Source organism: Hippichthys cyanospilos, chromosome 12 (genome assembly GCF_059441005.1).
Source record: "Hippichthys cyanospilos isolate Australia breed blue-spotted pipefish chromosome 12, RoL_Hcya_1.0, whole genome shotgun sequence".
NCBI lineage: Eukaryota > Metazoa > Chordata > Actinopteri > Syngnathiformes > Syngnathidae > Hippichthys > Hippichthys cyanospilos.
Window position 1 is genome coordinate 17,888,849 of NC_142380.1, and position 12,980 is coordinate 17,901,828.

At 37.4% G+C, this 12,980-nt stretch overlaps 1 protein-coding gene across 2 annotated transcripts in view; it reads left to right on the forward strand.

Moving 5' to 3' along the window:
• The first annotated feature begins 2,253 nt into the window (after positions 1-2,253).
• The window catches only part of xrn1 (5'-3' exoribonuclease 1), a 36,806-nt gene continuing 26,079 nt past the window's right edge, over positions 2,254-12,980 (forward strand). For both annotated transcript variants that reach the window (XM_088430186.1, XM_088430188.1), the window contains exons 1-9: positions 2,254-2,448; positions 5,118-5,350; positions 7,344-7,441; positions 9,262-9,371; positions 9,507-9,617; positions 9,710-9,795; positions 11,527-11,614; positions 11,729-11,897; positions 12,012-12,079. In XM_088430186.1, coding sequence (XP_088286312.1) covers positions 2,374-2,448; positions 5,118-5,350; positions 7,344-7,441; positions 9,262-9,371; positions 9,507-9,617; positions 9,710-9,795; positions 11,527-11,614; positions 11,729-11,897; positions 12,012-12,079 — 1,038 coding nt within the window. In that variant the 5' untranslated portion in view covers positions 2,254-2,373. The remainder of the gene's footprint in view (positions 2,449-5,117; positions 5,351-7,343; positions 7,442-9,261; positions 9,372-9,506; positions 9,618-9,709; positions 9,796-11,526; positions 11,615-11,728; positions 11,898-12,011; positions 12,080-12,980) is intronic.

Consider the following 12,980-nt stretch of genomic DNA (forward strand, 5'->3'; position numbering starts at 1 on the left):
TTCATCTTATTGCTACCATTCCTATCCCCACTGCTGTTTTTTTTTTTTTTTTTGGAAGGGGGTTGAGTACCCCTAAATAAATAAATAAATGTAGGACTATATGAAAAAAATGATGATGCTCTAGGAACAGAGTTAAAAAATGTTTGACTATTGGGACATGTTCATCCAAGGCACGTCCTCACGGATGTCAGTATGCTCTTGGACCAGGACAAACACAAACAGGGTAAGTGTCGTTTCAGAAGATTAGAATAAAAAACTTTAGACAAGCACATTTAAGAAACTGAGTGACTATCTCCAAGCAGCTTGATGATCCTCAATTTTCGTGGGACTGTGGCTCCTTGATGGGGGTTTCCAAGCTTTTGACTGGTACTGCTCTGCGCCTCCTACTGTGGGCAACTCCATGGTGTAAGAAAGTCTAACCCCTCTCAAGAGGACTGGTACCAAAATCTAAGGTAATCCAACTATGTCCAGTCGGAACTTTTCTGCCTCACACACCAGCGTAGAATCATTCCCTACCCGAACGGTGACATTCAATGTCCTTAAAACCAGTTTGTGCAGTTGGGGTTCAAACAACCTAGGTCCCCACTTTCAGCCACTGCCATTTTCGTATGGCACCAGAGCCCTATGGCCCCTCCCAGAGGATAGCCCATGGATAGGGGGGCCCACGTTACCTTTTTGTAACCATGGCCCCAGTGAGCCCCACCTCCAGTCTTGGCTGCAGAGGGAGGCCCCCGGTGACGCATGTCTGGGCAAGGGGCGAGGAGTGTGATTCCTCTATAGTTAGATCGCACCATCCAGTTCCCCTTAAGAAAGGGTACTACCAACGGTCTGCCAGTCCAGAGGAACTGTCCGCATTATCAATGCGATGTGTAGACAGGTGTCAACCAGGACAGGCCTACAACATCCAGAGCTTTTTCATCCACCCCCAATGCTTTGCTGCCAAGGAGTGTTTGACCACCTCTACGACGTCAGCCCCAGAGATACAATGACCCACCTCCGTTTCTAGACTTTTCTTCCTCAAAGAAAGACAGAGGTGGAATTGAAGAGATCTTTGAAGAATTCTGCCCAATGACTCATGACATCTTGATCTGAGGTCAGCAGTGCTCCATCTCCACTTTACACAGTGTTAATGCTTCCCCCTCCTGAGACGGCGGATGTTGGACCAGAATTTTCTTAAAATCTTCCAGAGGTCGTTTTCCACGGCCTCACCAAACTCCTCCCACCCCCATGTTTTTGCCTACGCAACTGCAGAAGCTGCACTCCACTAGGCCAGTCGGTACCTTTCAGCTGCCTCTTAAGTCCCACAGGCCAGAAAGGCCTGATTGGAATCCTTCTTCATCTTGACGGCATCCCTTACCGGTTTGGGGATTGCCGCCATAACAGGCATCGACCATGTTACGGCCATAACTCCGATCAGCCACCTCGACAATGGAGTGGATCATGTTCAACTCTGACCCTCACCTCCTCTGGGACGTGCGAGAAATTCTGTCGGTGTGAGGTGACCCATGTAACATCTTTTGCTATTTACTTAGTCAGTTAGGTTGGTCATTATTTAGTTAGTATTCCACATTTTGGATCGTTTATTTGCTCAGCGGTTCTCAAAGTGGGGGTCTGTGGCCTGACTGCAGGGGGTCCATGAAAGAATTTGGGTTATTAGTAAAAAATACACATGTATATTTGTGTTAATTTCATTATATTTTATATTAAATTGTGAAAGTATTAATGACTCCCAATAAAGCAATCAATTCAACCAATTTAATAATTTTTAAAAATGTAATAATTCTGAAACTTGTCTAAATGAATTTTCTGTTTACAATTGCTTGTGAACGAGGCAATGAAGCAAGCAAACCTAAATCTGCATTTTATTTAATAATGCTGTTTTGGATTAAATAATTGGCAACAACCTGTTTGGGGGAAATTGACCCACTTTGTAATAAGGAGAAGTGCAGTTTGCAATTTGTATTTTCTAAACTTCAGAATAGCTGAAAAGCAACAAATATACATGTTGCCAAATTGAATATGTTGTTGAATAATAAGGGTCCTTAATGTTTGGCTTAAATGATTTTTGTTTGTTTGTTTGTTTGTTTTGTTTCCGCAAACATTTACAATGGGGGTCATTGGAAAATTTGCTTCCTAAAAGGATCCCTGACTCCAAAAAGTTTGAGAACCCCAGCTTTACCTAACAGTGTCAAGATAGGAACGATATGTAGATGACAACACGGCGGGATGAGTTAGTAGACGTACCACGGACAGCTAGCTTGATAGCGGCCGCAGGAAACGAAACTGGTTTCTACTTGCTCAATTAAATTAAACGTATTGTTTTTTTTTCCCTCCACCCACTGTAAGGTAGAGCAATTCCGCGTCACAGTGAATATGGGGGTCCCTAAGTTTTATCGGTGGATTTCAGAGCGGTACCCTTGTCTCAGTGAAGTTGTCAAGGAACATCAGGTAGGATAGTGGTGCTCGCGGATCGCTTTACTGTTCGGATCACTGCCCTTATCGGCGTTAGCTTATGTTTGCTATCGACTTGTTAAACTGCGGGCTGTTGACGTTTTAATACCCTTGACTATTTTTTTTGTCATGTCCGATTAAATGTAATCGCAATTTAGCATCTGTTTTGTTCTGTCAAGTTGCCCCTTCCAGTTACGGAAATGTTTAATTTTCCAAGTAAATATTTATTGATTTCAAACAAACTTGTAAGAAAACAAATACAATTGTGCAAAATAAATTTAGTTAAACATCTTGTATTGTTATTAGTGAGTCAGGGACCATCACTTGCCTTGTCAATAAAGTCAAGTTTTCTCGTTACTATTGACATTTACGCCACTTTGTTTCTGTAACAGATGTGTTCATTGTGTGCTGTAGAACACAATTATGTACTGTAGGCATCAGATTGCGTTAAAATGATTACTTAAGATTTTTTAGAGATGACTGAAAGTTCCCGAAATTGTGTTGTTTTTCTTTGGGTGATGTGGTATAACAATCCATTGTGTTGCGAAGCTTGAGTAACTGTTTCATCATTTTGGGTGTGTGCGTTCACCATGTTTTGTACATACATGTTTTCATGTATGTAGACGCAAAATCAGGTCCTAATTAGGGAGAACTGTTCAAAATAACTGTTCAACAATAACTGTTTCAAAATCCTAGGATCCATTGTGAACGTAACATGGACATTTTAACTTTGCATACACAGAAGCATTGCAGATGGTTCTTTTAAATGTGACGTATTACATCATTAGTAGTTTGGCAACACCTGGAGCATTTTGAAAACACTCGGCGTTAAAGGTGGTCTGTGCAGATGTCAGATGTTCTCATCAGACATGAAAACAAATAATCTTTTTTTTTTTATTTTTTTTTTTTCAAATTTGCTGTTTTGAACTCAAAATAGTTGACCGACAAGAATCGTGGATCTCTGATGAGAATTTTTGTCACATTAAAACATATAAATAGGTGCTAAACCCTGACTCGTCAAATGCGGTGGAATGTGTATGGAAGCAGACCACAGCAAACTGCTTATTGCAAGGCAACATACTTTTCAGAACGTTTTAACAGTGATTCACAAGGCAAACAAGCACCCGTCATATCTGTCATTACATTCTTGCTACGTTTATGTGCAGTGCTTCTCTATTATATTTTGCTTTCCCAGGAAAGAGAAAAGTTTTCGCGCGTCCCCTTACTCGATGTGCTGACTAAAAATAAGATTGTTGTCTATAAAAATTGCATACCTGAACTTGTATCCTTTTTAACATTAACTAAAGACAAAAGCCTTCTAAATCACTGATATAAATCAGCCAGTCATTCCATGCCAAATGGGTTTACCAAAAACTGTTCATTATTTTTTACAGCTTAGTCTAAAACAGAAAAAAAACATAACCAAGTGCATCAAAGTTCCTGAAGAAAAATAAAATAAACCTTCACATGCTACCAGTGTCTGCTTTATTAAACTTTTAAACTTCATTTGTATTTATCCCCAAAAAATAATAAGCATAAAGGGTTATCTTTTGGATCATAGATGTGATCTTTTATCAAAAAGAACTTAATTATTTATAAATATTTGTCCACAAAAAATAATGAACACAGAGACCTTTTTTCAAAAAGAAATAGTTATGAATAAATATTTGCCCACAGAAAACTCTTAAACCTAAAGCATCCTCTTCTGATTACAGTCGAGATCTCGTCACAAAATAAATAATTAACTTTATTATTCATAAATATTTGTCCACAAATATCCAAAAGTATCAGACCTGTTCTCAAAATGAAAAACAGTAATTATAAATTAATGTTTGAACACAGATGAACCTGTGGACACTTAAAGTGTCCTCTTTTGGGATCATAGTAGAGATCTTTTCACTAAAATAAATCATTAACTTGACAGGTAATGAATGACGGCATGTGACAAGATGGATCAAACCTATCTACAGTAGTATGATGGAGAATCTGGGTTTTTTAAGTAATGAAATTGAATGACCTATTAAACTAAAACTTTATGAAAATACATTTTCATCAGAAAACATAATACAATCAGACAGTCATTCCATGCCAAATGGGTTGAACTAAGACAAGTTTGATTTTGCTGAAACTTGGTCTACTTGTTGAGAATGATGGGCTAACACAAAATCTAAAATTATAGATGAATCAAAGTAGGGATTTGGAGCCTACAGTTTGCCCAAAACTCTGGTATTTGTTTGCAAAAAGAGGCGTGTCTGCTGTCCTTTAAACCCAAATACTGTATCAAGGAACTAATGTCATATCGACCTTAACAAATGAGGTATCATTGGAGAGGGAATCCAACACGGATTCCAGACTTTCAATCATTTAATATTTTGGTGGTTATTTTAGAAACGTGACGTTTTAATCAATAATTTGTATACTAACATGCTTGTCTAATGTTGCTGAAGATGAATGTTTGGCTTTGTTTACTGAAAATCAATTCTGGTTAGGGAATCGATGTCTGTAGCAGAAGTAAGCAAAAATGTGCTTGGTGGAAAAATTAAGAAATTGAAAAATGTAATGACTCAAAAGATACTTACCATATTACTGGCACATTAAATATGTTTAATAAGCATTTGATTTTCACTTGTAATCATACATAATCAAATCATCATTTGATTTTTCAGATCCCAGAGTTTGACAATCTTTACCTAGACATGAACGGAATCATCCATCAGTGTTCTCACCCTAATGATGAAGACGTTCACTTTCGCATTTCTGAGGAGAAGATATTTGCGGATATTTTCCATTACCTGGAGGTACTTTTCAGAATCATCAAGCCACGCAAGGTCTTCTTTATGGCAGTTGATGGTGTGGCACCAAGGGCAAAGATGAACCAACAGAGAGGGCGGAGATTCCGGTGGGTTCAGGATTCACAGTGCATGCAAAAAAGTTTTCTCAGTCTTGTTCAAATAAGAGGTTTTTGTTATATGAAAAAAATATCACTTCTCCTCCGAGTTTACTCACATTTCTTTTCTGCGAAGTACAGCTTACTCTACATGTTCACACACCACTCTGGTCATGCCAATAATTTTGACACCCCCCCCCCCATCTAAAAACAAACAAGGAATATACTATCAGCCAGAGGACGAATAACTGATGTTACCATCGCAGTAATATTGACTGACTATAACCCTTTGACTATTGTTTTTTTTTTTTTGGGGGGGGGGGGGAATAGAACTTATGGCATATTACTTGTTTATAAGTCTAGGATACTTGAAAAAATTGTTTAAAAAAATTCCCACTTCCATAGAGCAAGGTTACAGGCCCTGAGATTTTTTTGTCCCATCGGTATTTTATAATCATGACAATATTATAAACATGCCGGAGAAGTGAAAATGATCACCAGATGTCTATACAATACGTATTAATCAGTGTGGGTCATTCCAGGACATTTTGGTTTCAAAATTATCGAAAAATCAACCTTCACGTTTCTGATTTTCTGCTACATGTAGTAGCATACATAGTAGGGAATCAACCATCATAGGCTTGATTAGTACATCTTACAGATCATTACTACTTTATTTATTACATGATTTTATAAATAAATAAATTTACTCTAATCACAATAACAGAGTTGTTGGTAACAGGATTGCAAATCTGTACTAATGTTGGTGTTTTCTCAGGAGGATAAACTATCTGTTAGTTACAAATGAAAAAGTAGGCCAACTGTTATTCCAACTGCCTATTAATGTTTCTCATTGTAAAAACAGACAATCATTATTTAATTGATAAATAAATTATTACAACCACTCGATCCCAGCCAGTTATATTGACATAACAAGGGATTACCCACCATTTTCCATCTGTTTTGCACAATAATGGTATTTTGATGGGGGGTGAAAAAAAAAACATTCCCATCGTCCTGTGCCGACATGGTAAAGAGGAATCTGAAGTGGAGGATCTGACATGACCATTTTGTCCTTTAGTCATATTTGGAGGCTTGCTTTACCTCCACCAAAGGTCCGAGGTGTGAAATTCTATCAATACAGAGTTCCAAATATTATAAGAAATCAGTTGAAACCCCTTCAGTATAAAACATGTCATGAAAAAGTCCACTTTTAAAAGTTTATTATCCCTCAAAATCGTACACCCATTCTATTTTGGAGTGCAGATTCTGATAGACAGGTCCTGAATACATAACTATAGTACTTTACCAGTCTGCACCACCCAAAGGATGAAGGCCTCAAAATATAGTGAAAAATTTAGTGTGCAATTCCCGATTTCCAAAAGTCGGCATCATAACCAAACTTTGAAATTGTATGTCGATATCGTTGTAACCCTTTCACTCCTGTTGGGACAATCCATCCCTGCGCTTTTCGACAAACAGGAGTGGGTATAGGAATGGTAGCAAGATAAAATGGCATCCAGGTGGTTCTTTACGCAATTATCTACACATTCCAGTGACATTTACAACTTTTTCATACACAACAGGCCAGTGTTGGGCCCACTCTTAACAAGGTAGGTTACGTTGTACAAATTCTCCTCAATTAACCATCTAATACTGCGTAATTATATTGCTAATATGTGCTACATGTGTCAAAACTTTTAAGTGTATTTGCTCTCATAAATAATGTTCGATCAAGCAATTAAAAAAAAATCCCAGGATCTGTAACCTAATCTATGGATTAAAAAAAAAATGTTTTTAGTTAATTTTCCAAGTATCTTAGACTTATAAACAAGTAATATATGCTAAATTTTATGCCCCCCCCCAAAAAAAAAAAAAAAAAATTCGGTAGTGAAGAGGTTAAGCTAGAAGGCTTAATCTTCAGATTCTTTCATGTCACATCATAAAATGAAAATAAGGCAAATTGCTCTGGAGACAAAATAACGTGTGTGTATTTTTGATTAAGGTCTGCCAAAGAAGCAGAAGAGAAAATTAAAAAAGCTCTCGAGAAAGGAGAGGTGTTGCCCACAGAAGCTCGTTTCGACTCAAACTGCATCACCCCAGGTAGGGCCCAATTTTTTTCCCCTCTTGATCATATACAGTACTTTTGACTGAACAATAAATCAGTCAAGTTTGCTCTTGCCTACCATCTTTGTTCCAAATATATGTTTAAATTGATTTATGGACGGGCTGTTACATTTTTTATGAAACACATCTGGAAGGTATTCCTAGCGGTTTACTTTGTTAGTATTTGTCTTTTGACAGACTAATATTACATTGATATGATAGTTTTTTACCCTCACCGCTAAATTACAAGCAGGTTTTGGGGTATTTTTCTGAACTTACATTTAAACAATAAAAAATCACAGGTAAGTGATGTGACGTAGACAAACAGTGCTTTCATTTTAAGCCTGCTAGGACAAAATGCAGTTTGTTAACGAGACTTAGAATTGGAGTCACACACCTGTCAATCAAGGAGTGGCTTTAGGACAAGGTTTTTGGATGTCCTTCAGGAATCTGAAAAGTGGCTGTAGTGGCTTTAGTGATCCCCATATACAGTAATCTGATGGAGCTGGAGTGGTGCTGCCAAAAGAAACAGGTGAATTGCTGGTATCATTAAAAAAAGCTGATAATTGCTGTCAAAGATTTATCAACAAAGTGTTGCGCAAAGATGGTAAATACAGTGTTTACAATGTTGTGGGCATATTATTAGACTTGGTGGATGTCATACATCCGATAATTGCCGTTTTCATGAAATGGTCTCACTTGTACGGTGTGCCTGCACTCATGCAAATAAACATCCCTAACTTATTGTGAACCCTATACTCATGTACGTAAAGTTGCCTTTTGATGTGACTCAAGTCAGAACTGCAGCCCAGAGTTTAATTCCAACATAGTAAAGCTGTATTTAGCTGTAGTGCTGCACAAATGGAATAAGCTGCCACAGAAGTGCAGCTAGCCATAAGATGTTTTTTTTCATGCTCATAATTGAGCTCTTTTAATTTTTCAAATATATTTAAACTTAAGTGAAGAACCGCAAAGTAGCATAATCTACTCCCTTCCTACAGTTCTATCTACTCCTGCCCTCATTGGTCTATGGTCATGTTGGGAGCCAATCACATGTCTTGTAGGGATGAAACTTACAGTGTTACTGTTAGGTAGATGCGAAGGAAGAGGAGGAAAGAGCAGCTCTGTGTGTATATGCCAAAAGAGCAGCTCTGAGTGTTGTAAGTCTTTTACCTAGATTTCTTTTGTAATAAATTGGAATTTCAAGTGTAAGCTATCATTTTGATGTTTGGTCAGCTACAGGGTTCACTCTAATTAGACTTCCGGGCGCCAAATGTAACCGCGGCTCTCCGTGAGAGTATAGCCAAAGGGATGGGAAGGGAAGGGATAACAGCACAGTTACTGTACAAGGTTTAATAATGCAAGATTTAAGTAAATATGTGTACTGTACTTGTTCAACGTCCAAGGAGTGCCCGTGGCAAGTGCATTTATAGTTAACCTGTCTGCCTGGCATGCAGGAAACCTTCACAGCACCTCACTTTGCATTATATATTTTTTTTTTTAAATAAAAAATCCGTGATGTACTGAAGGCATGATAGGGGAGGCGCAAAGTAGCGAAGGATCACTGTATACATTTTTCTTGCGCTGTGTGGTCTTGATTGATGAATGAATGGATAGGTGGGTGGCACATTGAGATACTGAAACTTGTGATGTCTGTATCAAGCTGTCTTGCCATATTTATGTAAAAACAAACTAACCTTTTTTGATGTTGTACTTACAGGTTGACAATTGAAAATGCAAGAAGTTGGAAGGTTTTTTTTTTTTTTTTTTTAAACACCATTGGCAACTTTTTCAGGTACTCTGTCATCTCGTTCCAGGAACTGAGTTCATGGTGAGACTCCAAGAGCAGCTGAAGTATTTTGTCCATAACAAGCTCTCTACTGACAAACTTTGGCAGAATGTCAAAATCTACCTCTCGGGTCATGAGGTGCGTGTGCAATTTGAAATGTGATCATGTTTGGATTTGATATGCAATTAAGAAGCATCTTGACAATCTACTGTAGAGCCATTCTATTCTGCTCCCTCTCCCGGTTCTGCTCTGCATATCTATTTCTCTATTTAGACCCCTGGCGAGGGAGAGCATAAGATCATGGAATTCATCCGTTCAGAGACTGCAAAGCCACACCATGACCCCAACACCCGGCACTGCTTATATGGCCTGGATGCCGACCTGGTAGGATTCGTATGAATTTGATGTGTATTAGTGCATCAGGTCTTAGGGATTAGGTACCTTTGCATTTTCATTTTGTTTTTGCCCAATAATAGATCATGTTGGGTTTGACCAGCCATGAGCCAAATTTCTCCCTGCTCAGAGAAGAAGTCCGCTTTGGAGGAAAGAAATCCCAGAAAAGGTTTGATTTGTTGTTCTTGAACAAACTTAATATTTTAATGTTGAATTTTCAATTAATTTTAATCAAAGGGAGACTGTGTATAAGATTTGACAGTTTTTCATTACGGACAGCAGGAGGTGCTTCATTTACCATTGTCCGAAGCTATAACAAACATGGCAGCCTCTGAAGTGCCACATCCCATGTAATATAATTGCATGATAACTAGACCTACGATTATTTTTAACACATACAGTTGGTCGTTAAGAACACAATTGTTTGCAAGTTTTTGACATTTATAATTGTTTAATCTATTCCTTTTTAATGAAAAACACTCTAAATCTTACACAGTTGTGAAGGGAATCATACATTAGGTTGTTATCATTATGTGCTTATTTCTTGTCTAGAATAGTGTGCATTGCTATCCATCTATGGAGTCCTAGTTCATCTCGCCCCAGTCCTTAGATAAAGCTGTTGACGCAGGAAAGTGTGAGCTGGGACCTTGGCTCAGCTGTTGGTGGAGCCCGACTGGCTCTTTTTGTTATGTCTTGTAATGTGCAATGCTTTGCTGAATAAATAAAAAGCAGGCAGGGGCGCTTGAGTGACGAATTAGTGCTATCGGCAGCGCATGAGTTCGTTTGCCAAGATTTTTTCCCTGTGCCATGGCAGAGCAAAATCAATCTTGGCTGGTCTGAGTTACTCTTTTTGCTGCTTAGCAGCGAGGCTTGTCCTAGTCTTCTTTTAGAGAGTTCTCTGACAACAGTGTCCCCTTAAGTTCAAGATAGGGATTTTTTTTTTTTCCCCCCCAGTGATTAACTGTGTAATGCTTGTTTGAGGAATTAAAGAAAATTTTCAAAATAGTTGTCTTATTTATAGCAAAGCATCATTTACTCTTATAGGTCACAAATGGTCTTTTAAGATCATGTGGAAAATGTATATTGCTGAGGGGGTCAGGCCACGCCAGTAACGAGATCCATTTATTTATTATTTTAGAAGTGCTATGAAACATACACAACAATGCGCTGGCTGTCAAGCCTTTGTATCTTGATAAAAGCCAAACGTCGTGAGGAAGCCAGCCAATACTTCAAATTGAAGTGTACTTATAGTACAAGTAATGTATGACATGAAAGGCCTCGGTACGCTTTTATTTTGAAGTTCCTCCCGGAACTATAGCTGCGACAACGCTCGACAAGCTTGATAATCTTTGGCTCGCAGTGAGCAGGCTCCGACGTGAACAACCCAGTTGTTCAAAAATGAGGATCACACAGTTGTTGTTCTGAAATCAAGTTCATACTGTCAATTCAGAGCGCGAAAAACAACAACAATTTCAACAACAAAATCAAGTGACGACTGACATTCCTTTTTTTTTTTCAAATTCAATTGTCGTTTGTTGTCTCTCGAATAATGTTCCTTTTTTGGCTGATTCTTCCTCTTGTCGAACTTGCTGATTAAATAAATCAGGTCTGTTGGGGGAGTTAAACATCTAAAATATTCAATAGAATGATGCTGACTACTCGGCGTATGGACCCAAGTGCTTAATTGAACCCTATTGGAATCACTCTCAAAAAATCAGGACAACTGAACAGGTGAAAACATTTGTAACACAATACCCCACCAATTCAGTACTACATTCGTGTCTGCCTTTGCAAATATTTCACGTACAGTATTTAGAAACTAACAAACTATGAAAATGACTTCACAAGAATTATTGAAAACTGCTTGGTCAAAAAGTAGTTTCTGTCTCATCCCTTCCAGGATAACTGCTCCAGAAGAGACAACATTCCATTTGCTTCATTTGTCTCTGATGAGGGAATACATTAGCTACGAGTTTGCTGAGGTTAAGGTAAGATAATAGATACTCCCCATATGGCCTAAATACAGTAGATACAGTTTAAAACCTGCACTGTTCTGTATGATCTTGATGGATGTTTTTTTTTTTTTGTTTTGTTTTTTTTAGAATCACTTGGGCTCTGATTATGACTTGGAGCAGATAATAGATGACTGGATTCTAATGAGCTTCCTAGTGGGAAACGACTTCATCCCTCATCTTCCTCATCTTCACATTAACCATGACGCTCTGCCATTGTTGTATAAGACTTACATCAGTATTCTGCCCAGCCTCGATGGTGAGAGACACATGATCAGAGAACGTTTGGCAAATTTCATGGGTGCCGTCCTACATACTCAGGTCTGCTACGTATTACTTTGACTTGAATCAAATTGATTTCTTTTGTGCTCAGGTTATCTGAATGAGAACGGCCACCTTAACCTTGGAAACTTTGAGAGATACTTGGAGAAACTTTCTGAGGTACGGCTTTTAGAAATATGAATTCCCCCTTTTCTAGTTGTCATTTGATATTACTTATTACATAGAAACGAACATATTTTTACAGGCAGTTTCTCATTACTTTCTGCTGATTCTACTTATTGATGATCCCATGACAAATTACCAAAATTGGTAAGAACATTTAATGTAATGGAATTAAAACAAAACAAAAAAATAATATGTAATACAAGTTCAGTAAATTATTGCATTGATATATATATATATATATATATATATATATATGTAAAATCACCTAATAAGATGTTTATATATAATATATATTTATATATAAAATAAACACACACATACTGTATTTTCCACACTATAAGGAGCACCTAAAAGCTTTGATTTTTTTTTTTTTTTAAAAAGCTGATGCCTTATATATGGATCAAAATTGAGATTGGGATTCGTAGATGGGGAATGAACTGATAACATAAGCTTTACCTGTTTCTTTTGTGTGTTTACAGTTGAACAAGATTGGTCATATTGACTGAGTTCATAGTTATTATTTATATTTTTTTATATTTGAGTTATTATTGTTATTACTTTGAGTATTTTAATTAATTAAGGGTGCGCTTTTTAATCCGGTATATATATATATATATATATATATATATATATATATATATATATATATATATATATATATATATATATATATATATATTTACACACTACATATATCAGACTAACAAATTCTTAAATCGAACATGCTTGTTCAGAGCCGAGCAAGCTACATTCTTCCGTTTCTAATCCAAAATGCTCCGACACACACTTGAAACTGCAGCACTCTGGTAACTTTGTTTATTGCAGGAGTCACCAACCTTTTTTAAAGTAAGAGCTACTTCTTTGGTACTGTCTAATACAAAGGGCACCAGTTTAT